This window comes from Canis lupus, chromosome 36 (assembly GCF_048164855.1).
Source record: "Canis lupus baileyi chromosome 36, mCanLup2.hap1, whole genome shotgun sequence".
Lineage (NCBI taxonomy): Eukaryota > Metazoa > Chordata > Mammalia > Carnivora > Canidae > Canis > Canis lupus.
The window spans coordinates 8,434,319-8,461,889 of NC_132873.1; the positions used below are offsets into that span (position 1 = coordinate 8,434,319).

General features: G+C 39.5%; 1 protein-coding gene across 15 annotated transcripts in view; it reads left to right on the forward strand.

The window, feature by feature from the left end:
- Positions 1-19,899, forward strand: part of FN1 (fibronectin 1) — a 66,450-nt gene extending 46,551 nt beyond the window's left edge. For 2 of the 15 annotated variants that reach the window (XM_072813077.1, XM_072813080.1), the window contains 15 exons: positions 135-248; positions 1,060-1,329; positions 2,561-2,748; positions 3,996-4,083; positions 4,949-5,125; positions 6,367-6,456; positions 6,667-6,846; positions 8,008-8,097; positions 9,058-9,524; positions 10,661-10,799; positions 12,978-13,142; positions 15,178-15,303; positions 15,813-15,919; positions 18,660-18,767; positions 19,144-19,899. In XM_072813077.1, the coding sequence (XP_072669178.1) occupies positions 135-248; positions 1,060-1,329; positions 2,561-2,748; positions 3,996-4,083; positions 4,949-5,125; positions 6,367-6,456; positions 6,667-6,846; positions 8,008-8,097; positions 9,058-9,524; positions 10,661-10,799; positions 12,978-13,142; positions 15,178-15,303; positions 15,813-15,919; positions 18,660-18,767; positions 19,144-19,215 (2,381 nt within the window). In that variant the 3' untranslated portion in view covers positions 19,216-19,899. The remainder of the gene's footprint in view (positions 1-134; positions 249-1,059; positions 1,330-2,560; positions 2,749-3,995; positions 4,084-4,948; positions 5,126-6,366; positions 6,457-6,666; positions 6,847-8,007; positions 8,098-9,057; positions 9,525-10,660; positions 10,800-12,977; positions 13,143-15,177; positions 15,304-15,812; positions 15,920-18,659; positions 18,768-19,143) is intronic. The other 13 variants (XM_072813078.1, XM_072813082.1, XM_072813083.1 and 10 more) reach the window with 7 other exon arrangements.
- Positions 19,900-27,571: the final 7,672 nt, after the last annotated feature.

The window sequence follows — 27,571 nt, forward strand, 5'->3', positions numbered from 1 at the left end:
TCCATGTTTTCATGATAATTCTACACATGAAAATTCCAGGCCACCAGGCATTTCTTACTGAACTCGGGAAGTCACTTAGCTGGCCTTCCAGTGGATGACACAGACGCTGCATTTACTTTTCACTCCCTTTGCAGATCAAACAGAAATGACCATTGAAGGTTTGCAGCCCACAGTGGAGTATGTGGTCAGTGTCTATGCTCAGAATCGAAACGGAGAGAGTCAGCCTCTGGTCCAAACTGCAGTAACCAGTACGTAACCAATGCTTATTTCTCATTTTCAAAGTCAGTTTTGTTCTTAGGCATCTGAATGCCCTCTGCATGTCTTTTGCAAGTACACCTAGAGAAAACCCAGCTTGGTTAGTTTATCATCTTGAGCTGAGCCCTTTACAAACATTTTTCCTTCTTGGTGCCAAGCAATGAACATACAGGGAAAGAAGCTGAGCTATCATGGTTGCTGTGCTTGGAATTTCTTTTGCTCATATGGCCTCAGCAGAATCTTATTTGCCTATAGCAAATCCACAAAATATTTTGCCTGGACCTTCTTTTCTACGACTGGATGGTAAAGTTGATTGCAGCATGCTTCATGAAGCTATTATGATTGGAGCATTTGGAAAACTGTCCGGAGCAGCGTTTAATGTAAATAATAGAGGGGGGAGAGAAGAGTTCAAGAAAGATTATGATGATCAGAATCTAACATTGAAAATCAACCTTACCACTTCCAAGGTATAGAAAATCCAGGTCTATGAGACTAACATCACACTGCCAAAACAAATCTTGGTAGAATATCGTAAAATTGATACAAATAAATTGTGGGGACATTTTGCAGGGTGTCTGTGTGGCTCACATACACCTACTTTTTAATAAGTGATGTAACATTAAATCTTCTCTAAACCAAAAGAAACTTAATCAGGTGTCAAGTAATTTTCCATTTGAGAGTGGGTTAATCGGAATTTAATTCATCAAAGAAAATGATATCTGCAGAACTGCTTTGCACGTTATAAAAATGCTTATTTCACAACTTGCTTTTCACATAACCTCTTACCATTAATTTGCCTAACAGACATTGATCGCCCTAAAGGACTGGCATTCACTGATGTGGATGTCGATTCCATCAAAATTGCTTGGGAAAGCCCACAGGGGCAAGTTTCCAGGTACAGGGTGACCTACTCAAGCCCTGAGGATGGAATCCATGAGCTATTCCCTGCACCTGATGGTGAAGAAGACACTGCAGAGCTGCAAGGCCTCAGGCCGGGTTCTGAGTACACAGTCAGTGTGGTTGCCTTGCACGATGATATGGAGAGCCAGCCCCTGATTGGAACCCAGTCCACAGGTATATCGTTCACTGCCACCGCTGGGTATTCACGGGCGCCGTGGCTTTATGCCCTGCTGAATGAGTTAATTATATCGGGCTATTGAGTCCCTGTAAGGGGGTTAAAAAAAAAAAAAAAAAAAAGAAAGAACGGTCCTTCTGTTAGGAAAGACCCTCTTTAGAAAGGAATAGTCATGCACAATAAAGTTTAGGTGATACTCAGATACAGTCTAATAAAGGGAAGTTTTAGAGTGGTTTGGTTTAAGGCCATAAAGCAAGATATTCAAAGATGATCCTAAAATTGTGGATTGTTTCCTGAACCCTGACTCCCTGTGGTTACACCCACTGTGCATAAAGGAAAGAAGTTTGGCATCCTAGAGCTTACTCTAAAAAAGGAATCCAAACTGGGCCATTTCTTAGCAGCATGATTCTGAGAACACGTAGGTAAGACCTTCCTTCTCTGGTTAGATATCACGTGCTGGTGTGTGGTTTGCTTAAAGGACTGAGAATCGGACGCATAGGAAAGAGTTTAGGGCAAATGCTTTCCACAATACTTTATCCGCTTGTGCTTTGTTTCTGAAGCAGAGTGGAATGCTAAATTTGTGTCCTTGTGACAGCATAAACCCTGGAGGTGACTATCCGTATTATTGCTCTTTGCTTCTCTTTTCTGCTTCTGTTGTGAGCCAATTTTCTTCTCATGCTGCACCACAGAGAATACTTCAGATTTAGCAGCACTGTCTGCTGTGGGGTTCAAATAAAGAGGATAAAAACATAATTCTATCTTTTGGGGGTTGGAATACTGTGAAATGGTTTTCCATACAAAGATCATTTATCTAGGAAAAGGGCTATTGCTCATCTTTCCATACAAATGGAAGATCAGTCCTAATGCCAATAAGTCATTTTGATTTTTTTTTGTTTTTATTTTTTAAGGGAAGGCAAAAAAAAAAAAAACCCAAAATAAAACAAAAACAAAAAATTACTTTTAAACCCTAAAGTCTCTTACTTAGACTTCTGGCATTTACCCAAGTGCTTCCAGTGATTCTGAGAATTGGTGGAAATAAAACCCAGTTTTTCAGCAAACATTTTCTTTATTTTGTATCCCCTCTTGTACTTTCTCATGCTGAATCTTCGCTTGACCAGGGAACCCACCTAACCAAACAAGCACAGTTTATTCTACTCCTTGGAATTCACTTTTATTTTCCCTTTCCTCAGTTCCTATAAGATAACCTCTAACCAATGACCATCCCGACAGCCATTCCTGCGCCAGCTGACTTGAAGTTCACTCAGGTTACACCAACAAGCCTGACCGCCCAGTGGACAGCACCCAATGTTCAGCTCACTGGGTATCGAGTGCGGGTGACCCCCAAGGAGAAGACAGGACCGATGAAAGAAATCAACCTTGCTCCTGACAGCTCCTCTGTGGTTGTGTCAGGACTCATGGTAAGAAGTGCCCTTTTCCATGGGAATCAAGTACAGTTGACCCTTGAACAACGTGATTTTGAATGGGTGGATCCACGTATATACACTGATTTTTTTTTTTTTATACTACAGGACTATAAATGTATTTTTTCTTTTTTAGATTTTATTAATAACATTTTCCTTCTCTAGCTTGCTTTATTGTTAGAATACAGTATATAATAGAAATAATATACAAAGTATGTGGTAATCAACTATATTTATCAGTAAGGCTTGTGGTCAACAGTACTAGTTGACCACATCTAGTAAAAGTACAACTTTTACTAGTTGAGTTTGCGGGGAGTCAATAGTGATAAGCAGATTTTCAGCTGTGCAGGGGGTCAGCACTCCTTACTCCCACATTGTGCAAGGATCAACTGTAGTGCCTCTCTTTCACAGTGTGAAAGTCACAGAGACAAAATATAGTAAATCTAATTGTGTTCTTTGCCTCTGCCATCAAATAATCAAGTAGAATTCTCTGTATTGACCTAAGCTCTTCCAGATGACTGTCTGGGTGGGACTTTTATAAATCGCGTTGGATTTTACACAGCTCTTTAAGTGTATATGCATGTTATATATTTTAAAATGGTTTTATGAGTGTATGTGGGGGTGGGAGGCAATTCATATGTCCATAGGCTGGATGCATAAATCCACTTTGGTTATGCATTTTCTGAGCTTTGTTACCTTGGCAAGGAGTATTCTCCAGTTTATACCAACCTACCTGACCCTCCCTCCAGTGAAACGTTTTTAATCCTTTTAGACACGCATGTGGAAAACTAGCCCGGAATCTAGGAAATTGATGTACTTCTTAACATAAGGCCAACCCCAGAAGAAATGACAGAAAGAGTATTCAGAGATAGGATATTCTCTCTGCCTCTCCATGGTCAGACAGATTCATGATTGGCACTTGTCAGATCATAAAGGAGAAAAACAGGCTAATACCTATTTTCCCCATTTTAAATCAGCTCGGTGTAACTATGTAAGTTATAGCTTACTTGGTATTAACCCCTAAGCACATTTTTTTTTTTTCCCTAAGCACATTTTTAAATTCCTAGAATTTACATGTGTTGTTGATCATCTGCAGTGTAGGAATGAAATTCATCTAGGAATTTATAATGCTGTGCCAGTTTATTTTTTTCTTTTATAACCATTGTGTTTTTCTGGTGCTATAGTGAAAACACCTGGGCTTCCGAAGATCATGTTGCTAAAGCTTACCGTGTCCTTCTTTCTAGGTGGCCACCAAATATGAAGTGAGCGTCTATGCCCTTAAGGACACGTTGACAAGCAGACCGGCTCAGGGAGTTGTCACTACTCTGGAGAGTGAGTAATCAACAAACATTCTCCATAAACAAAAATTAAAGAATGGTAGATGATTTTCTAGATCACCAAATTAATAGGATTCCCAGTGTGGAAACCGCTTTGCCTGCCCATCTTTTTACCACTGTCACCTTTTACGCCCCTCCAGAAGCTGGCATACTGGCACGTAAATGGAATCACTTCAAAACGTTACCATGTTAGTGTTAGGAACTAGGACTGACACCTAGTTTATGCTCTACATGTTGGAACTTGTTTTCATGATGTTTGGGAAAGACACACTGGCTTCTGCTGTACCTTAATAGTGCAGTAAGTATTGGACGAAACTGGGCCTGCAATCTAGTTTTGTGCCGTATACTATGCTCTTTCAGAAATCACATAAAATATCAAAGTTTCCTCATCTATAATATATGGATGCCATTGCATACATTGAGAGAGAAAAAATGAAGCCCTATAAAAAAGACCACTTTACCAACAAAACGTATACATACATATATTATTGCTGGCCGGACATATCATTGTAACTCCTGCTACACATATTTTATATCCTAACAAATTAATAACTTTAACACACTTATTGAGGTATTTGTAGATCCCATAAAGCCAGACTTGGGAACCACTGGTAGTATCTGTAAAGGTTTTTAGTTAAAAAAAAAAAAAAGTTTTAAAAAAAGGTACGTGAGGTGAATCTTTTCATATTTTCTAATTCCCATCAAGCTCTCTCTCTGAATGCAGCAGGAGAAAAATCTATACATGGTTAGTTATGTGTAGAAATGGATATATTTGGTCTATAGTAAAGAAATGCTTAGAATATCAAAACCTTATCAAAGTGAGTTAGCCAGGCACTCATCTCTAGTTTTGATCTGTGCAGATGTCAGCCCTCCAAGAAGGGCCCGGGTGACAGATGCTACCGAGACCACCATCACCATTAGCTGGAGAACCAAGACCGAGACAATCACCGGCTTCCAAGTTGATGCCATCCCAGCAAATGGCCAGAATCCAATTCAAAGAACCATCAGGCCAGATGTCAGAAGCTACACCATCACAGGTCAGGGAACTCAACTTACTCATCCTGTTCATTGATTGCTACTCACAACATACATTAGCTTATCAGTTACTCCACCACTTACACAGATTAAATTTATTGTCAGTGTTTTAAATAATCTAGCTATAATTTTTAAAAACTTATTTTCATGTTATGATTAGAAATAGCTGTTCTGTGAATGCTTGATTTTATCTAATGTTTGTCAGAGAAAAGGCATAAGTTCCATTTATGAAATTTAAGCTTTCATCAATGCACCCTTACTAGAAAAAAATGTAACACAATGCTTAAAACCAAGAGAAACTTAATAGTTGCCTATAGTTCTTAGATTATAAAACATAATTCAATTTTAAAAAGCAAAAATACTACTTCATAAAGATCCAAGTTGTAGTCAGAGAATGTTCAATATCTTGCTCAGTTTAGGTCTTTATGAAATTTAAAATTCTGATTCCAGTTACCAATCAGTGACTCATTCATTACAACAAAGAGAAAACACACTTAGTAGGTGCTTGCCCCTCATTCTCTAAGACAGCCACTAATTTTTTTTTCTTAAGATTTATTTATTTGAGGGATCCCTGGGTGGCTCAGCAGTTTGGCACCTGCCTGTGGCCCAGGGTGTGATCCTGGAGACCCGGGATCGAATCCCACATCAGGCTCCCAGCATGGAGCCTGCTTCTCCCTCTGCCTGTGTCTCCTCTGCCTCTCTTTCTCTCTCTCTCTCTCTCTCTCATAAATAAATTAATTTTTCAAAAAAAGATTCTTTAAAAAAAAAAAGATTTATTTATTTGAGAGAGAGAGAGCAAGAGATTGAGAGCATAAGTGGGACAGGCAGAGAGAGAGGGAGAGAGAATCTCAGGTAGACTCCATGCTGAGCACAGAGCCCCACATGGGGCTCAATCTCATGACCCTGAAATCACGACCTGAGCCAAAACCAAAAACCAGACGTTCAACTGACTGGCCTCCTATGCACCCCTCTCCAAGACGGCCACTTCTAACATAGCATTTTTTAATTTTAAAAATTTACTTTAGCCAGTATCTCTGTAGGCACCGGTGATTTTCTTTTGAGATAATGTTTTTCATTAACAGCACCCATGCCAGGCTCTAATTTATTGCTCAAATGTGGACCACTTCTGTGGTCCATATACATAGGGGATGATAGAGGAACCATGAAAATTACAGATGAGTGTGAAAATTTTCCTAATGAATTAAGATCAGATAAAAGGCATCTATCTCTTCACAAATCGCAGGTTTACAACCCGGCACTGACTACAAGATCTACTTGTACACCCTGAATGACAATGCCCGGAGCTCCCCTGTGGTCATTGACGCCTCCACTGGTAACTACTTTTTTCTGAAGAAATGCCACCGACTTATGTGTGATCAGTCACGTGAACTTAAGAAACAAAAATGAGGCTGACAGTGAACCATTTTTATAGTTATGGAACTCTTAGATTCTCTAAAGTCTGTTTCTAAGGGTGGGGAAAGAGTGTGGAGATAAGTTCCCTGGTTATTCATTTTCTTAGAGACTTACTTTTGTTTTCTTTCAGCCATTGATGCACCATCCAACCTGCGTTTCCTGGCCACCACACCTAACTCCTTGCTGGTATCATGGCAGCCACCCCGTGCCAGGATTACTGGTTACATCATCAAGTATGAGAAGCCCGGGTCCCCTCCCAGAGAAGTGGTCCCTCGTCCCCGCCCTGGCGTCACAGAGGCTACTATCACTGGTATTGCTGCTTCCATGTTGCCTTTTTTCCTGCGGACTCCCTAGGACGCACGAAGTGCTTAGCAGATTCCAATTGTGTCTTTGATGCTGTATCATGAAAACAAGAAGCCCCATTTCTGTTAACTTCAAAAAGCACCCTCTATGGAGGAGCTGTAGGTCTCAATACATCTCAAAAGGCATGAATTCATGAAAACACAATAATGCTAATACTGTCATAATGGCATAGCTAGAATATTTTTATTGGCTGTACGTTTACCAAATATTTGTCAGTCCTGTCCTAGGAAAAGACATTTCTCAAAATAAACTAGCAAATTGTGATCCTGCCCTCCCACCAGCTCCCTAAAGGTCTGATGATCTTATAGGACTTGTCAGAGTACCACCTGCCACCACCCTCATTGCCCAGTTTCACAGAATGGGCTTTGAGGCAGTGATTCCCAACCACCCACACTGGACAGCACGCCTGGAATGGGGAATAACACTGTCTATTTCAATGAGAAAGATCACAAGCCTCTGGTATTATTTTTGGCCAGGAGATTAAAATTTTAAACTCTGTATAGGATAGCATCTGGACTTAAAAATCCAGTAGAACATGGAGATACCAGAAGGAGACACTGCTTTTTTAGAAACTTTGGGGAGAGGAAAATAGAATGAGATATGGAAGGAAGTAGCATTGGATACTTCCTACAGGGACCACACAAAGATTGGCCACTCTCTCCTACAGAGTACTTTGCCATAGTCTAAGTTTTCATTGATCCCGCCACTGAGGACCATCTGGTTATTAGGCCCTAAATAGATTCATGTATACAATCTGCAATGATCTCTCCCAAATGTATATCCTGCCAGTGGTGTATGATGCTGAGAGATTTCCTTGAATTCAAAAGGGCAAATAAGAACACACGTTAAAAGAATACCCATAAAAAGTTAGCATAGAAGCACTTAGCTGTTAGATTTGGGAGGAAAGTTATTAATTTACCAAGTGGCCATGATATGCAGAGTACTGGGGTTTTGTGGAAAAAAAAGTGAAGTCGATTTTACCTGTCAAGAGGCCAAAGGCTAACTAGAGAGAGGATGCTTGCTTCCCAGTAGCATCTCCTGGTCAGATCAACTCCCACTTGACTAGCTGAGCCCATGGACATAACGTGATGATCTGTCCTTCCATCAGGTCTGGAACCAGGCACCGAGTACACCATCCAAGTCATTGCCCTCAAGAACAACCAGAAGAGTGAGCCTCTGATTGGAAGGAAAAAGACAGGTAAAGGGCGCCTTCTGGGTAATAGGAAGGTAATCAAGATAAAACTAATTCGAAGTCAAAAAAAAAATAATAATAATTCGAAGTCCTCAATTTTGCGGTGAAAAGTTTCTTCAGATTTTGATACTTTTCTCGCGGAAATTTTTTCTTAGCTTAGCATGTATGCTGTGCTCTTTGATAGCACAAATAACCTGACATAATCTGCAGCATTTGGTTTTATTTTTTCTTAGCCAGTTAATATAAAGCTTTTTATTCACCTTTAAAAAAAAAAATCTAAGCCAGATAGTAAAATGTAGAAATCAGGCTGCTATTATTGCTATTCTTCTATACCTTCTGTTGAAGTTAATGTTAAAAAAAAAAAAAAATAGGGAAAAGAATCCTTCCTATTACCTTTATTTATTATTTGGTTTCTGAAACTTGAACTAAATAAATAATCTTACTTTTTCATCTAATTTCAGTTTAATTTGAAGAAAATTCTCTATTTATACCAATAGGAGAGTTTTAGAAATAAACATGTATGTGGTTTTATCTATTTTTACCATTTCAATTCATGAAAAACTGTTGAGTAAAACCTCTGGAATTCAAATAATTAGTGTGGATTCTAGTCCCTGTAATATGATTCTCGAGTGAAGAAAAGAAGAAAAAAGGTCTGCACATTTCAGCTCCATTAGGCTTAATTTGAGCAGAAGTAGCTTCTATGGGGCTTAGCGGTTCAAAGCTTTGTGGGTATGATAAATTCATACTAACGCTTTTTTCGTTCTAAACTATAAAGAAACCTTTGAGAAAAATCATAAAGATTTCTTTTTTGGAAAAAGTGTCTTGTGATCTAAGAACTGCTAATGTTCTCGGGGCTTTGATCAGATTGATAAACAGTCATTGTTGCCTGAATTGGTAATGACTACTGCTGCTACTTTTGGGAGCTTAACACGCTTTGCTTTTTTGGCTCTAACCTCTCTTGGCTAGATGAGCTTCCCCAACTGGTAACCCTTCCACACCCCAATCTTCACGGACCAGAGATCTTGGATGTTCCCTCCACAGTTCAAAAGACCCCTTTCATCACCAACCCTGGGTATGACACTGGAAACGGTATTCAGCTTCCTGGCACTTCTGGTCAGCAGCCCAGTGTTGGGCAACAAATGATCTTTGAGGAGCATGGTTTTAGGCGCACCACACCGCCCACAACGGCCACCCCTGTAAGGCATAGGCCAAGACCATATCCGCCGAATGTAAATGAGGAGATCCAAGTTGGTCATGTCCCCAGGGGAGACGTAGACCATCACCTCTACCCTCACGTTATGGGACTCAATCCAAATGCCTCTACAGGACAAGAAGCTCTCTCTCAGACAACCATCTCTTGGACTCCATTCCAAGAAAGCTCTGAGTATATCATTTCATGTCATCCAGTTGGCATTGATGAAGAACCTTTACAGGTAATTCATTTTCTCTCTACTTCTGGGCAGCCTAGAAATAAGTAAGCTAGGTAACTAAAGTGACCAGAGCTCTGACATAAGGTGGCTACATTTTTAGGGCCTCTTAGAAAGGTAGCATGCCTAAGCCCTGATATTTCTTTTTTTTTAATCTCGGTATGGCTGTACTTTGGGGGATGTACTGTACCAAAGAATAGCATCAGCTTTTGTTTAGTAGAAAAAATAAAACCATTTCTATTATTCTCGCACATTTGAGGCTCCTTAGTAATATGGACAAAGAAATGATCTGAGGAAAGGGAGATAAATATTCGGCCTGAAGTTACGTTTGCCCAGGAGGGGCTACAACACCATCCTCGGGGCGCCTGGCTGGCTCAGTTGGAAAAGCACGTGACTCTTGATCTCAGGGTCGTGAGTTCAGAGCTTCACGCTGGGTGTAGAGATTGCTTGAAAATGACATCTTTAAAAATAAATTAAAAAAATAAAATGCCATCCTTATGGTTCGTCCTTGAAGAATCCCATTATCTACAATACGTCCGAGGAAAAAGAACTTAAATGAAGCTGTGCACATCAGCTGTTAGAAGTGACTGATTCTCTAAAAGCACTTTTTAGTTTAGCCTGCTGGTATCAATTTTTAGTGCGTTCTTGTTTTTGGAAAGTGGCAGAACTTTAAAAACTGACTGCACTGTGAAAGATCTATGGGCTCAGAAACATGAGTTTGAGGATTTGCCCAAATGCTCTAAGGGCCCCCATGTGAGGGTCACATGCCACCGTGCAGATGATGAATGTATCTCCCCCACAGCACCATGTCCCCGTGTGATGTGCCAAGGGCATGGCCGGGGGACCCCAGTGGGCTGGCGCAGACCTACAGGCAGGGCAGGATGAACAGGCGGCCCTCTGTTGGATTACTGAGGGCTCCAGGTGCAGGTGATGGATGGGAGATTTTTGGCAGATTGAGAAGATGGCCCCCCAGCCAAGTTCCGTTTCTGCCCATGGCTGGTTTGGGACCTTCACACCCTCCTTCTTTGTCTCCCTTCGTTTTATGAACACAGTACAGGCTATTGATAAGAGAATAGGGTGAGTCGTGTCAATTCCTCACGATAACACTTTCTCCCTCACTTTGGATGTGCCAATGATTGCAGTTCCGAGTTCCTGGCACTTCTGCTAGTGCCACCCTGACAGGCCTTACCAGAGGGGCCACCTACAACATCATAGTCGAGGCACTGAAAGACCAGAAGAGGCACAAGGTTCGGGAGGAGGTTGTTACCGTGGGCAACTCTGGTATGTGAATGCCTGGTTCCTCAGGCGCGGGCTCCCCTCTGGACTACCCCAGGGACACTTCTTCTCTCGACTGTTCCTTTGTGGCTCTTGTCATTTAACTTTGGCACGTGGTGCCGTGAAGTAAAGGAGCAACTTAAAATTCGGTGATTTTCTTTTCCCTCATAGGATGCTAGTTTCATTGTAAAATCTTTATTTATCTCAATAGATAGAACCTCACAGAGTGACATGAGGATAGACCTGGAAGGGACCTCAAACCTGGCTCAGGCCAACACTCTGACGCCCTGCTAGCGAGTGTCTTGAGTTGTTACAGGGCACAAGTCTCCCGATGGCTGTTCCCAGACCCTCTGCTCCTCACCGTGTTGCTGTCCTCTTGAGTGATTGCTGAGTACAGAAACCGATTACCTGTAAAGGAAATTCTCGATCTGCAGACACTAGTAACTGCTGGTTTTTATTCCTGCTATCAAATGCTACTAACATAGCCCCTTTCTGTTCAAAGGGCTACCCTTCTTCCAATGTTACTTCAATTTCTTTTTCTGATTATATAAGCCCAGAGCCGAAATAGAGGTTAAATGATCGCTGACTCCTCTTTGTAGCACCTGCAAAGTCCTTTTAAACCAGTCGTTGTAGCACCTGGCTTTTCAACCTGCATCAGCTGAAGAGTCACCAAGAAACATGAGATAGGGAATCATCAAAACCACGAGTCTTCATTTTTCCCACCAGAGGGTTCTCTATTCCTCAGCAGCAGGGAGTGCTAAATTCTGTCTCCGTCAAGTGATGGGCTCTAATCCTAGGGCCAGTTACTGAATCCAGGGTTGCAGATGATGGTGCTATTTCACCTGCATAAATACATGTGAATTTAAGCAGTTGACATTTTGGTGGGGGATCATTTTGTGCTTGTTGGGTTATGTATCCATGGTCATGCATGCCTTCTGCTTTGCGTGGTTTTGCTAGTAGAAAGCCACATGAAAGGAATTTTCAAAGACATTTGTGCTTTTTCCACATCATTTTCTTTTATAGGTTCCATCTCCATAACTTAAGTCAGGTGGAATTTTAACTGGTGGCTATTTTTAGGAGGGTTCCTGAAACCCCTCGTAACACTTTAGGTTCCTTTCATTTTCCTTTCCAAACCCGTATCCCTGGCAGCCGTATTTTGCATTCTAGCCAGGTGCTCCTGGCTTTCAGACATGTCAGACGTTAGTTTTTCCCACTCTTATTTTCTTCCAGGGCGATGCCTTTTACACTATTACACATTTCAAATATCTATTGCTTTGGAGTTTTTGATTTTTGCACCGTAAAAAGGAACATACACAGTGGGATTCAAAGTCACAGAAGTTAGTTTATGTAATTTTTAGGGAATCATTGGAAGTATGCTTTGTTTACACAGATTACTTTAAGCTTTCTCAAAACATAAAAACCAGTATCTTAGGCAACATGAAGAAACTCCATTATTTATTCTTAGTCATTCGTATTCCTTGCTTTCTCATACTTGGAACAATTGATTTTATTGACAAAGTAAAGCTGTCCTACTACTATCATACTGATGTACAAAATCTAGGATCTTTGCACTATGGTGCAAAAAATACAGTAATAAAAGTGAATATTGCATTTTCATGGTGTATAAAAATGGCCAAGACTTTTGCATTTAAAAGCAAAGGATGCTTTTGTGTGTGTGTTGGCAATGGACCGGTGCTTTGAATTCATAATATCCTGTAATCTTTACAAGATCCTGAGCAGGTAGATATATTTTTATTATTAATCCCATGTTACAGATGAGGGAAGGAAGGCAGAGAAATGAGAAATAACTAGCTTAAGGTCGCTCAGGTACTTATGATGCAACATTCTAGTCTTTGCCTACTTGAGTTCTTAACTAGCTTAAAATGCCTTAAGATATGTTCCATGTGCTATAGACTAGTTTTACCAGAAATGATGACTTTTTCTTAATATTGGTGGCAAAAAATATAAGATGGGCTCCTTTTGAGGTGTTTGTGGCAGGTGTCCGTGGGCAACATCTAAGCATTGTTTATTAAGCAACTAATGCATTGGTGAATCTTAATGCTGCTGGGATTTCTGTTTTAGACTAAATCATTAGAATAACAATTCCGTTTTCTTCCTCTGGTCCAAAACCACCAATAAGATGTCTTTTTTTTTTTTTTCTTTTTCTTCCTTTTCTTCATGTAGTGGACCAAGGCCTAAACCAGCCTACAGATGACTCGTGCTTCGACCCCTACACGGTTTCCCATTATGCCATTGGAGAGGAGTGGGAGCGGTTGTCTGAATCTGGCTTTAAGCTCTCGTGCCAGTGCTTAGGCTTTGGCAGTGGTCATTTCAGATGTGACTCATCTAGTGAGTAGCTTGCTTTGTCCATCCCCTCTAGTTCCATGCATTTGCACAAGGTGCCGAGGAAGCATGTTTGGCAGATACGGGCTCTTCCAAACATGAAGCAGACGAGGGGAGATTGCTTAACTCAAAGTAACATTTTGCATCATGAAAAATGATGGGAAATTTTACTTGTTGAATATTGCTTCACTTCAGGGGTTCTGTGTCAGTACAACTATTAATTAAAAATAAATTTGTGATGGTAATAGGATTTTTAAAAATTTTCTGTTAAGATGATAAAGTCAAACTCTCTGGAGCCGAGTCTAATGAAGAGTATCAGAGACAAAGGAATTCCAAATCTCTTTTAATCTTTAATGTTGAATGAGCTCGGAGGTGAGAATTTATACTTACACTCTCTTTCAAAACAAACCAAACATACACATATCATTGTACACATACTTTCATATATACACACACTCATATCACACATACACATAGGCACATCAGATAGCTTGAATCTTGCCAGATAGAGAGTACTGATAATCATCTGTAGATAATTGAGAATCAAATGAATATTTGATTTTCAAACTATAAAAAGATTTTAATATTTTAAATTATATTTTCAGTTAAAATGATCCAGGGCTAACTTACTCTGCTTTGAGATTTAACATTAGAATTTATAAAACTTTCATTTATGCTTTGTTTTTAGGGGGTGTGATTATTATTATTATTTTAAGATTTTATTTATTCATTTATTCGTGAGAGGCACAGAGAGAGATTGGCAGAGACACAGGCAGAGAGAGAAGCAGGCTCCATGCAGGGAGCCCGACGTGGGACTCGATCCCAGGTCTCCAGGATCATGCCCTGGGCTGAAGGCGGCACTGAACCACTGGGCCACCGAGGCTGCCCTGGGATGTGATTATTATTAACAGTTGCTTTATTTTTATAGGCATTAACCATTATAGCTTATAAAAAAGCCTCCACAGACATATCCAGAAATTATATTTGGAGAAATCCAACATAATAGATTTTTTAAAGATTTCACACTAAAGTATGAAATGGTTTAGTTCAGACTAAAATATGAAGATGAGTAATTTTTTCAATGCAGACTACTGTGCTCAACCATCTGAACATGGAAATATCGAGCAGGTGTGTCCTATGCCATTTAGGAGTTGGAAGTTTTAACATTTGTCATCAGTTGGGTGGTTTTTCATTTCTGAAACTGAACTATTTTAAGTTTGTGTATTTATTACCTAGGTAAGTACTTAGGCACAATTGTGGGAACAGAGAAAGTGATTTCTGTGATTCTTGGGCTCAACTTATATATTCTTTGCTTAGATTTCATAATTGTTGAATAATTTTTCAAGTTTAGGAATGAAAAAAGTTTAAGGGATGGCTGACTTCTACAAACTTCTCAAGTGCATTTTGTTTCAGTTAAAACCTTGGAGATTAAAAGTCATCCTTTATGGATAGATAGCAGTTAAAAATATGTAACTGTGAGTTTTAGAGATTCCTCAGAACCTATCTTACCTAATAACCAGTGATTTATAATTTTGTTTTTGTTTTGTTTTGGGTACACAGGTTAATTCTTTTACTCTTTCCATTTACAAGAAACAGATTGTGGCATGTAGAAACCAGCTGAGCTTTGTTTCTTGGTTAATGGAACTACTTTGTATCCAGGTTCTCTGCAAATCTGAAAAGTGACTTTTCATTTATGATCCATTCCCAAAAGACTATTTAAATCCTACTTTGGTTTTCAATAGTCTTAATCCTTAAGAGTGAGAATGCAAACGAAGGTCACTGACAATTGACGATTCTTGTGACATGATTGTGGTGGAATGAATTGCATCTTAAAATATCCTAGAGAATGTTAAATGGTAAAGATAATATTTTTAAAGCGAACCAAAAAGTGGTCTGTCATGGAGATCATGACCCTCAACTTTTCTTGCCACTCCTTCCAGGTACCTGCCTTTTAAAAATCCCGTGACATGTTCCAGCATGTGGTCTTGTTGAGTCAGAACACACCAATCACTCTTTGCCTCTGCTTTTCCCCACCCCACAGAATGGTGCCATGATAATGGTGTGAACTACAAGATTGGCGAGAAGTGGGATCGTCAGGGGGAGAATGGCCAGATGATGAGCTGCACATGTCTTGGAAATGGAAAAGGAGAATTCAAGTGTGATCCTCGTACGTGCATTGCCACAGATCATTTTTAGTGCCTTATTAAGCACTCCCCCTTTTATTACGGAGCTGTAACTCTCATTCACAGAAATGATTGGAGACTTTAGGTCTCCTTGAGGAGTGAACACTGGGTTTGTTAATCTTTTGATTTGGGAAAGTGGAGACAAGCTTCAAAAATGAGCCGTGATTTAATGTTATTACAGGACACAGTAGCATTTTCCCGACCTGAGTGTTTTGACCATAATCTGCAGTGAAATATTGCAAGAAAGCTTTATGGGTCTTTAGATTCAACTTTTAAAATATGAACGTTTTCCACTTGATCAGATTTAGTTTTTGGAAGTGCTGCCCTGAGATCTGTCCAGCAGTACCTCTGTTACCAATGTATCCCATAAACATGTGGGATTTTGGCTGTGGTGATACGCATTTTGGAGAGAGACAGAACCCACCCCTATATAAAGGTGAAGTCTGTATTATTCTCAGCCTTACATGAGCTTCTGATTTGTGTCTCCGTGTAGATGAGGCAACGTGTTACGACGATGGGAAGACATACCATGTGGGAGAACAGTGGCAGAAGGAATATCTCGGTGCTATTTGCTCCTGCACATGCTTTGGAGGCCAGCGGGTAAGGCCAGCCTCCCTGCACAATTTAGATACTATAAAAGGAGGCTTCTGCACTGGTGATTAAGGGGTCAGCTTCCTGTCTGTATGCTGTACACAAAGGTATGGTGGTGTCCCTTAGGAAAGTTGAAATGCTTCATTTCCTGTGGGCACGTAGCTGCTAACATGAGGCTACTGTATACCCCTTCCCAGTTCTTCCATCTCCTTGGACGTCTCAGCTGCTCTCACATCTACTATTCTGAGGCTGTCTCTATTTTTCAGCAACTGAAGTGTTAAATGCTGGGTGGCGTTGGGCCTCTAGATCCATGATGGTGGATAAGGTGTCCCTGTGGCGTTGTTGTTAAATATTTTGAATAGCATCCTGGATCTAAGAAAATACCACTTCCTTATACCTTCTGTCAATCCAGTAATAGGTTCCAGCTACAGGTCTAGCACTGTGCTTGAGGAATATGGGACAGACAGAGGGATTGAGAAATGGTCCTGGCTGTTAATGATACAACTGAAGACATTAAATTAGCATACATTGGAAGTCAAGCTTAATTAAGTGAGTTTCTTAGTGGGTCTGACAAAGAGTTTTCAGGTAGGCTGGAATCAGCAAGAAACATTTCATGGAACAGCATACACTGGCTGGGGTTTCGGATGTTTAAAATAGGCTAAGACCAGAGTTAACGCATACCACCTGGGATGGGAAGGAGCGGGCATATGTGGGTTCTAGTGAGCCAGCCCTCTGCTCAGTGCTTGTGGTAACAAATCAGATGGGAAGAAGTGTGGGCCACTTATGAAAAGGCCTGGAAGCCTACTGTTTAAGCCAGAAGTTCTCAACCATTTCTAATCTGTGCCCTCCTTCACTATAATAAAAAAAATGCTGTGCTTTCCTCTAATGTTATTTGAAATTTCAAAATTAAATGACTCTTGTAACTCAAAAGAATGGAACATAACATGCTTTTTGTTTTCAGTGAAAACATATCCCCTCTGATAGCTCCTCACATTCTGATACATGAAGACCATGCTCCTTACCCCAGGGTAGGATTCACTGGTTGATGCCTTTGGCATTAGCCAATTGTAAGTGTCCAAGAAGAAAGGGAGGGAGTATGATGGAAAATGATTTTTAGGAAAAGTAATCTTGCAGCAGGGAAGGGTCTTCAAGGGTCTGGGTCTGCCCCCACCTGAGGACTGGGACAGCCCGAGGAAACTACTCTGATCTCGTTCCACCTCTAGTGGTTAGGTGGGGAGGGAGAGGCCCCCTATTCTGATAGAGAGAAGCTATGGAGGTGCTCTCTGTCTCTCATTAACACTTATAAAAGAGTGTGATGGTGGAACACTTCTGGTAAGTGACTGGTATAGAAATGTGTGATGAGAAGTGAGTTTGTAGGCTATGGTCTCGCTTTAGCACCTCCTCATTATTTATGCACATGAAACCTTTCATTTGTGACACCTGTTCTAAGAAAGTACCAAATGAGACACTTAAGACAGCAGTGGAAACTGTTACATTTTTATATGAAAGCAAGATTCAGTGATTCTATAAGTAGGTTTTTACCTGTATCATATTAGGTATCGTGAGGAATATGCTTTTATTTTATTTTTATTTTTTTATTTTTATTTTTTTAATTTTTTTTTTATGATAGTCACAGAGAGAGAGAGAGAGAGGCGCAGAGACACAGGCAGAGGGAGAAGCAGGCTCCATGCACCGGGAGCCCAATGTGGGATTTGATTCCGGGTCTCTAGGATCATGCCCTGGGCCAAAGGCAGGCGCCAAACCGCTGCGCCACCCAGGGATCCCGGAATATGCTTTTAAATGAGAAAGATGTCTGAAATATTTAAGTGACAGTATAAGACAGAAAGTGATTGTATTATTTAAGGTTCTTTTGGTTGTAAGAGGAAAGCTGGATTCAGGTTGGTTTAGGCTTTTAAAAGAAGACTCACATGACTGAAGAGTCCAGGATCTGCCCGCTGCAGGGCTGCCCCAGCAGTGGCCTTCAGAGTCTCTCACTCTCTCATGTGCTTTCTTCCTTTGTATTGGCTTTGTTTTCCAAAGGCTCCTGCTGATAGAAAGATGAATCTGTCAGCCCCATGTTTATCCCCTATAGGCCTTGGAGCAACAGTGAAAGAGAACATGTTTCCTCGCACTTTGAACAAAAATCTCAGAGAGAAGTCTTAGTGGTCCAGCTGGGTCCTGGTCCCCTCTTTCATCCCATGTCAAGCGATGGGAGTTTAAGAAGGAAGTGACGACAGAAGGAGCATGGCCAGGAGTTGCTCAGCTGTGGGACAGTCCCAAATCCACCAGCAGTTCAGTGTGGCTCTCCCGCTCTCTCTGAGCAAGTCACTCTTTGGGTCTGAGTTTCCTCCTATAAAATGAGGGTGTTTGGCCCTCTGCTCTCAACTCCCATTTAAAAAGCTCTAGGATTCTCAGAAAACTTCTCTGTGACTTCTAGTACAGAAAGCTTCTTAGGACATTGGGACTGGAACGAGACTTAGCCGGTGGGTGGGGTTTGAATAGGAAGAGAAAGGAGGACATTGCAGGAAAAGCATAAGTGGACAGGGGCAATTATAAGATATGAATAATACCCAAAATGTATTCTATAAGTTATAAATGCATAAAATCATCCTCAGAGCTTCCTTAGTGGTCAACTGCTCATACTTTGCCAGTTGGGTAAGACCTGAAACTCTTGGTTAACTCAAGCCCTAACTGTGATGTTCTCAGGTTACTGTAAACCCCATCTGACTTCATGCCTGTGTTCCCTCAGGGCTGGCGCTGTGACAACTGCCGCAGACCGGGGGCCGAACCCGGTCACGAAGGCTCCACCGGCCACTACAATCAGTACTCGCAAAGATACCATCAGAGAACAAACACTGTATGTGCACCTGCACCTTGAGTGTTTCTACCCTAAACGCGGTTAGATACCTAGTAGGGAGTCTCTTTCTGTAGGCAGCTCTCTTCTGAATGAACCCAATATTCTTTTTTTCTAAAAAAAAGTCTTAAATGCCTTGAGGAGGAGACTGTACCCTGTGACATAATGAAAGTTCAAATGTATGAAACTCTTGATTGAATATCTCCTCTTGCCTAGTTCATTGCTAAGTTCTTGAAGCTAGAGATACTCTCCTCTCTGTAAATAGTTGTCATAAAAACCTCCCCGCTTTTGTTCTGTACACTTTACGGGATTTTTTTTGGTAAATTTTGCTTCTATTTTAACAGTGCTGTTTTTTTTTTTCCTTTTTCTGTTTTAACAGAATGTCAACTGCCCAATTGAGTGCTTCATGCCTTTAGATGTACAGGCTGACAGAGAAGATTCCCGGGAGTAATATTTTCAACCCAGAGAAACAAGCATGGATCTCCGCCAAGGTCCATCCAAACTGGAGTGATGTTAGCAGACCCCATCTTAGAGTGTTTCTTTCTTAAGCCCTTTGCTCTGGAGTAACTTCTCCAGCTTCAGCTCAACTCACAGCTTCTCCAAGCATCACCCTGGGAGTGTTTTGAGACTTTTCTCATAAATGAGGGCAGTACATTCCTGTTTTGCTCCGAAGTATTCAGTACCGCTCAGTATTTTAAATGAAATGATTCTCACTTGTGATTTGGTTTGGGATCAATAGGGAAGCACAGGCACCAACCAACATATACAATGTATTGAAATGATTTTCTCAGAATTTGAAGTAGGAAAGTTACCCAAACACTTCTGCTTCCACTTAACTGGCCTGCAATATTGTAAGAATGGCATATCCTTGTTACTGTGATATTTAAAATATCCACAGTGTCCACCTTTTCCAAAAGATTCTAGTAATGATCTAGAAATATCTTTCTCTTATCTGTTATTTATCAATTTTTCCCAGTATTTTTATATGGAAAAAATTGTATTGAAGACATTTAGTATGCAGTTGATAAGAGGAATTTGGTATAATTATGGTTGGTGATTATTTTTTATACTGTATGTGCCAAAGCTTTACTACTGTGGAAAGACAACTGTTTAATAAAAGATTTACATTCCACAACTTGAACGTCGTGGCTTCTTTTTTTGCATAAAGAAATTTGGGGGAAAAGGAGAATCCCCATGAAGGTTTCTTTTCAGTTCAGCAAGCATTTGAAAACCTAAGATCTTGTACAGCTCTCTCCTTCTTGGAGATTTAAGTACAAAATTCTCCAAGTATCTCATACAAAAATGGATTCATTCTTGTCACTTCATCTTTTCAGTAATGGAACTGGTTTCCTATTCCTGCTTTCCTAGATTTTAGTGGACTCAAATATTTGTTGAACTTGCTAGCCAGGTCTTCAGAAGTGGGATTGAAAGAAACTTTCTTTCCCTATTCTTTTCCAAACATCATTCTTCTCTCCCTCCCTCTCCTTTTTTCCCTTCACTGAATAAACACCTATTCAAAGAGGCTACCTACAAGGAAGATAAAAAGAGGACAGAGATGTTAAGCTACTTGAATAGTACATCCTAGAGGATTTTCCTTGTAGGGAAATGGTGTGGTACAAGAACCCGAACCCCACTCATCTTGATTCCTGCCAGCTGACACTTTCTGGGTGCCCCAGCAGAATAGAGTTTGCAAACTCCTGATCGACAAAGGATATCTCCTTTTCGATTTAACTTTGGGGAAACAACAAAACTTTGAGATTAACTCTGGCATCTAGAATAGTAAATATTGTCACTGGAAATAGTTAATTTTTAGTTAGCAAATATTCGTAATTCATACTATACAAGATGTGGAAAATATTTCTTATTCACTGTTGTGTAATCAAAGAAAATATTTCCATAAGTATCTGTCGATGAGGGATGCCTGGCTGGCTCAGTGGTTGACCATTTGCCTTCAGCTCAGGGCGTGATCCCAGGGTCCTGGGATCAAGTCCCTCGTTGAGCTCCCCATGGGGACCCTGCTTCTCCCTCTGCCTATGTCCCTGTGTCTCTCATGAATAAATAAACAAAATCTTTAAAAAAAAAATGTCAGTGAATATTAAGACTAAATATAGAAAGAGATTTCCTCAGGGTTCATTTGTTATAAAAAAAAAATCTCACATTTGAATTGATTTAGTTTATAAAATGCCCTGACATTTAATATCTCACTGGGAGGAGGTTTTGCAGTCTAATTTTATAAAGAATGCAACTCAGATTAGTTTCCCTTAGCAAGACACAGACCCAAACCCTAGATTTCTGTTTAATATTCTTAATCATTGTTTTATTAGGGCAGTAATGACCAAGGTAGCAGCAGCTCTATGTTAAAAAAAAAAAAAAAAAAAAAAAGAAAGATACAGGAAGAGATTGTGGCACTGTTACATGACTGTCTCACATAAAGTGTCATCATTGGTCACTCAAGAGAAAATGTGCTTCAATATAAATCTACACACCATTTAAGATGCAGGCCTGAGGGAAAACAGGCTGGTCCTTCTGTCTTCATATATGAAGAGGGGGCCCCGGGGTACCATGCGGGTGAAGGTCTATACCTCGACTCCATCTTGCTTAAAAGCTTAAAAGTTTTGTATCTTAAAACATAAAAAGCAGCTATCAGTTGAGAATGTGTTTTGCACCACTTGCCTATCTGCAAACCTAGAACTATCTTTCCCAAATGTGAGTTTAAGTAAATCCGCTTGGACTATATTAATCAAATGAATAGCAATCCCTTTTGACAATTTATACTCTGAAATGGAAAAGACACGAGCTCTACATTTAAGATTTAAAAATACCACTTTTTCCAGAATGTCTGCTAGAGTCTCAAAAGAAATATATTCATCTTAAAATAAACTTTCAGTAGTGAATCAGTAACTGTATTTCAATAATAAGAACAAATTAAGCACATTTTATGTTTTGGCATCATAATGCAAGAATGGTAAAATTTTCTTTTTTACTATTTCTCAGCAAAATTGTTCAAACATGGGAACTAAGAGGATTTCCAAAGTTCTTTCACAGTTTTTACTGACTCGTGATACTTCTCCTGAGAATTCTTAAACAGGCCAGATTGAAAAGGCATAATTAAATGACCAATCTGTTTTCAGGCAAGAAATTGCCAAGTCAAGAAAAAAATCAGGTAAAATCAGATTTTAAAAAGAAAATTTGTAGATTTGAAGCTTTACTTTGCCTTGCTGCATTTGATTTGTAACAAAATTTGTGTATTTATATTGTTTTCAGCTGTAATGACCTAAGTGAATGATGCAAATTAATATGTATAATAATATCACTGTAAGTCTGTGGGGCACACTTTCCAAGGTAGTGAATAAAGAAATGATCACGTGGAAATTACAAGTATAGGAAATGACTTTTCTACTTAATTATATTTCCATTGAAAATTCTATTCCATTTCTAGTTGCATGAAACTCATTAAAGTGATTAAGGAACATCAAATGAGCACATTTAAATACTGAAATTGCTTCCTATTCAGTAAATTCCCATTACTGTGGTAGGGAAACTGGTAGGCTACAATTAAAAAATCCCATTTTCAGGAGATACATTTCAACCACTAAAAAAAAAAAAAAAAAAAATAAGAAGACCACTCCTGGGATTTCTCATATTTGGGAACATTTAAAGATAACCATAAAGGCTGATAAAGCAGAAGCCGTGCAAAGATGACCTTGCACTGCCGTGGATTTTTCTAAGAAAACTCTTTTTAAAGAGTATATGGTGCTCATATTTGAAATAAGAGCTGTTGTCATTGCTACATTGTCTCACTCCATATCTTCATTAAAATAAAAGAGATTAATTTGAATTCCAAACAAAAATCTATATATTAAAAAGGAAGGAAAGAAAATAGTACAATAAAGGAGCAGAGAAATGGTGCTTCCGCTGAAAGCCAAAAACAGAAATTCCTTTTTTAACATTTCTTAGTAGTAGGTATGATATTAAAGCATATTAATGATATTCTACATTTCCTTGAATTCCTTTTCACTTACTCTTTAGAGACATGTGGGTTTCAACAATATTAGCCAAATTTATCTCTGAAATAGCTCCTGTGTGGAGCCCCCAACGGCCCACAATTAGCACAGCTTGGAGGCTGTGGGAGGCAGCCAGCAGGTGATTGTTGGCAACCTGTACTCACGGGGGCCGGAATCCCATGTCCTGCACACTGCCCACCACGACAGACTCCTCTTAGATAAAATACAACGAAGGCTAAAGATTCTCCCTTGGTCTTTTCTTTTCTATCTTTGCATTAAGATACTTTGGAAACTACCATTTTGTTCCAGAAACAAACATTGCCTCTGCCAGCAAACCACTGGACAGGACTTTACAATGAAATCTACTGATCTGTGTAATTTAGCATTAGTTGTAAGATGCTGAGCCAAGTGCTGAAAAGCTATATTTGACTCAAAGACATGCTGCCTTGGTGGAGAAATGGAAACCCTCATACATTGCTAGTGGAGCAGTAAAATGGCCCAGCTGCTGTGGAAAACAGTTTGGTGGTTCTCCAAAAAGTTAACCCCAGAATTGCCATAGGATCGAGCAACTCCACTCCAAGGTATATACCCTGGAGAACTGAAAACATATGTTCACATAAAAACTTGGGATGCGGGATCCCTGGGTGGCGCAGTGGTTTAGCGCCTGCCTTTGGCCCAGGGCGTGATCCTGGAGACCCAGGATCGAATCCCACGTCAGGCTCCCGGTGCATGGAGCCTGCTTCTCCCTCTGCCTGTGTCTCTGCCTCTCTCTCTCTCTCTGTGACTATCATAAATAAATAAAAATTAAAAAAAAAGAAAAAAAAAAAACAAAAAACTTGGGATGCCTGTGTGGCTCAGCGGTTAAGCCTCTGTTTTTACCTTAGGGTGTAATCCCGGAGTTTCTGGATCTAGTCCCATATTGGGCTCCCTGCATGGAGCCTGCTTCTCCCTCTGCCCCTGTCTCTGCCTGCCTCTCTTTGTGTCTCTCATGAATAAACAAAATATATATTAAAAAAAAAACTTGTACACGTGTTCATCACACCACTATTCATAATAGCTAAAAGGTGGAAACAATCCAAATGTGTATTAACTTAGGATGAGATCAACAAAATGGGATATATCCATACAATGGAATACTATTTGTTAAAAGGAATGAAGTTCTGAAACATGCTACAACATGAACCTTGAAAATACTATGTTAAATGAGAGAAGTCGGGCACACAAGGCCACATAAGAGTCCATTTATATGAAGTGTCCAGAATAGGCAAACCAATACAGAGAGTAGATTAATGGGACAGGGGGAAGGAATAGAAAATAACTTCTAGTGGGGATGGGCTTCATTTTGGGGTGATGAAAATGTTATAGAACTAAGCAATGGTGATGGTGATATAGCTTTGTGAATATACAGCACTTAAAATCACTGACTTGTACATTAGGAAATAGTTAAAATGGTCAATTTTATGTTATGTGAATCTTATTTCAATAAAAAAAGAAGAAAATGCCACTTTATTTATAGAAAGTTTCTGTAATAACCTTTTATTTATTGATAAGATGTGAGGTGTGGGGAAACAGAGTAGATGGAAGGTTTAAAGAACTCAGAAATCTTTTGGCTACCTATTCAGAAACTGAAAAACATCTTCTACAAATATACACTATTTTTAAAGCAATTTCCATGCACTAATATCATCCTCCACTACCTTCCATATGCTTCCATATACACAAAAGCATTATGAATAATAACTATCATTTTTAAAAGATTATTTATTTATTTATTTATTTGTTTATTTATTTAATTTGATAGAGAGAGTACAAGCAGAAGGGGCAGGGAGAGGGAGAGAATCTCAAGCCGACTCTGTGCTGAGTGTAGAGACTGATACAGGAGTCCATCTTACAACCAACCATGAGATCACAGCCCAAGCTGAAATCAAGAGACACCTACCTAATCGTCTGTCCCACCCAGGGGACCCTAGCATTTTTCACAAATGGTATTTTTTATGTTCCAGGTGGTGTTCTAATAAGTGTTCTTACATACTTTGTCTCATCTACTTCTCATAATAACCCTACAGGGTGGGTACTGTTATCATTTTACAAACAGAAAAGTGAGGGAAAGGCTGAGTAGAACTGCCTAACATCACACAGCTCCTAAGTAGCAGAGTTGGGTCTTGAATCTGACAAACTAGTTTTGTGTGGTTTTAACCAGAAGTGCTTTCAACTGAGAGCTACTCACCCTCTTCAAGAGCAAATCCATTCCTATTTTATAGGTGAGGAAACAAACTGCAAGAGGTCAAACAACATGCCCAAGATCACACAACTGGTGAGAGGCAAAACATGTGATTATCATAAAAAGCACAAGGTAGTATTCTGGAGGGAAAAAATAGGAAAAAAATCCAGAACATACATACCAGTGGGTATGGGAAAATTATTTTCTTGACCTGGTTAGTGGTGACCTAGGTGTTTGTTTATAAATTAATCTTTAAACTGTAGGTGTTTTTTCTTTTTCTTAAGATTTTATTTATTTCTTTGAGAGAGAGGGAATGAGGGAGAAAGCACAAGAGGGGTAGGGTCAGAGGGAAGTAGACTCCTCACTGAGCAGGGAGCCTGATGTGGGGCTCAATCCCAGGACTCTGGGATCATGACCTGAGCCAAAGGCAGCTGTCTAACCAACTGAGCCATGCAAGTGCCCCGAACGATAGGGGTTTTATGCACTTTTCATAGCTATGATTCATTAGAATTTATTTTTTAAAATGGATTTGTGCCTAGTAGACCACATTATATACAGTTTCTACATGAGGAGAGATAAACTCAGGAGAGATGGCAAGAGATATGTGAGGTAAAGGTTAACAGAAACTTTGGAAAGCTTGTCTTAAGAAACAACAACAACAACAACAACAAAAAAAAAACCTAAGAGAAAATGTCTCTCTCATTCAACCCAGAACTGAAAGTCTAGGAACAATCTTATGGGAGTTTTGTGGGGTGGGAACGGGGAAATGTTCATTAAGCAGGTGGAAGTTCTTATTATGGGAGAAATACAGTTATAAATTTAAAGCAATAGTACAGCGGAAATAAAAAGTGGTTCAAGCTTTATAGGATGATATAAGCAGGGTCCAAAAATATCAATCACTGAAATGAATATAAATGAGCTGAATGCAAAGGTAAAGGCTGGCAAACTGCATTTAAAACAAAAACAGATTTCAGATATATCTGCACTTAAGGCATAAGAGCACCAAAGAATGAAAGAAGTAATAGACATATATAAACCAAAAAAGAGCTAGTCTCGCTATGTTTATATTATATAAAATAACTTTTTATATATTTTATCTAAGAAAAAATTTTTAGTAGGATTGGAGTTAGTACATAATAAAATCACTATGAAAAATAGTAACTTAATGCATGCAAGCACTTTTTTAGCTTCAAATATACATGAAGCACATTTATAAATCTGCAGGGAGAAACCAGTAAACTCATTTTCACAGGGGGAGGTTTCAATCCATCTTTCTCTACTGTTGATAGATTAAACTTAAAAATCATTAAACTACAACTATCAGTTTAAAAGAAATAAAGGAACAGAGGCACAAATGTAATAAAATGACATCACAGGAATGCAACAACGAAATTCAGATATTGGGAACTCTATGGAACCAAAACCCTGGTATCTTCAATAATTCACTGCAAAAAATAAATAAAAATTTAAAAAGAGGAATCAGTCAACTAAGAGACTTGAGATGCACCAGTCAAATGCAGTATGTGTCTCAGGCTTGGATCTTACTACTAACAAACTTGGGGGGGCGGGGGGGAGCTAATGTGGAAAGTGACTGAGTATTTGATATTAAGAATTGTTATGCCTTTTTAAAAAAAGATTTATTTATTTATTTGAGAGAGTGCAGGGAGAGGGGGAGATAAAGAGAATCTCAAGCAGACTCCCCACTGAGCCTGATGCAGGGCTTGATCCTAGGACCCTGAGATCATGATCTGAGTTGAAATCAAAAGCCAGAGAGTTACTTAACCGACTGAGTCACAAAGGTGCTGCAGAACTGGGATGACTTTTAATGTGATACTTGAAGTATGGTTATATATTTTTTTAAATACTTTATTTTCTAATACTTGTATTTATAGAAAAAATTGTGAAGATGGTAGAGTTCCCATATGCCCTATACTGTTTCTCCTTGTTAGAGTTAAGAAATCAACTGTGACTCACAATAGCTAAAACATACGTCATTCGTACTTTTGTTTTCCTGGTGACCTTCCTCTGTTCAAGCAGTCCATCCTGGAGCCATTATATTTAGTTGACATGTCTCAGTGTCTTCTAGACTGAGTTCCTCAGACTTCCCTTGCTTTTGAAGATCTTGAGTTTTCAGTACTGGTATTTTGTAAACTGTCCTTCAACTGGGTGTTGCCGGATGTTTCTCTTATGACTGAACTGGAGTTGTAGATTTTTGGGAAGACCACAGAGGTAAAGAGACAATTCCATTTGGAGGTACACATTACATACGTGACATGCTTATTTAACCCTCATCACCTGGCTGAGGTCCTGTTGGTCAGATCTCTCTGCTCTAGTTACTCCTTTATCCTAACCCTTTCCATGCTACATGCCTTGGAAAAAAGTCACTATGCAGTCTGCACTTAAGGGGTAGGGAGTTATGCTCATCTTCTTCAAAGTGGAGTATCTATATAAATTACTTAAAATTCTGCACAGATTTATTCTCCATTCATATATTCAATGATTCATTAGGACAGCCGTAAAATCATTGATTGGGTTATAATCCAACACTACATTACTTCACTGCTTAAGTGATTCCAGTTTTG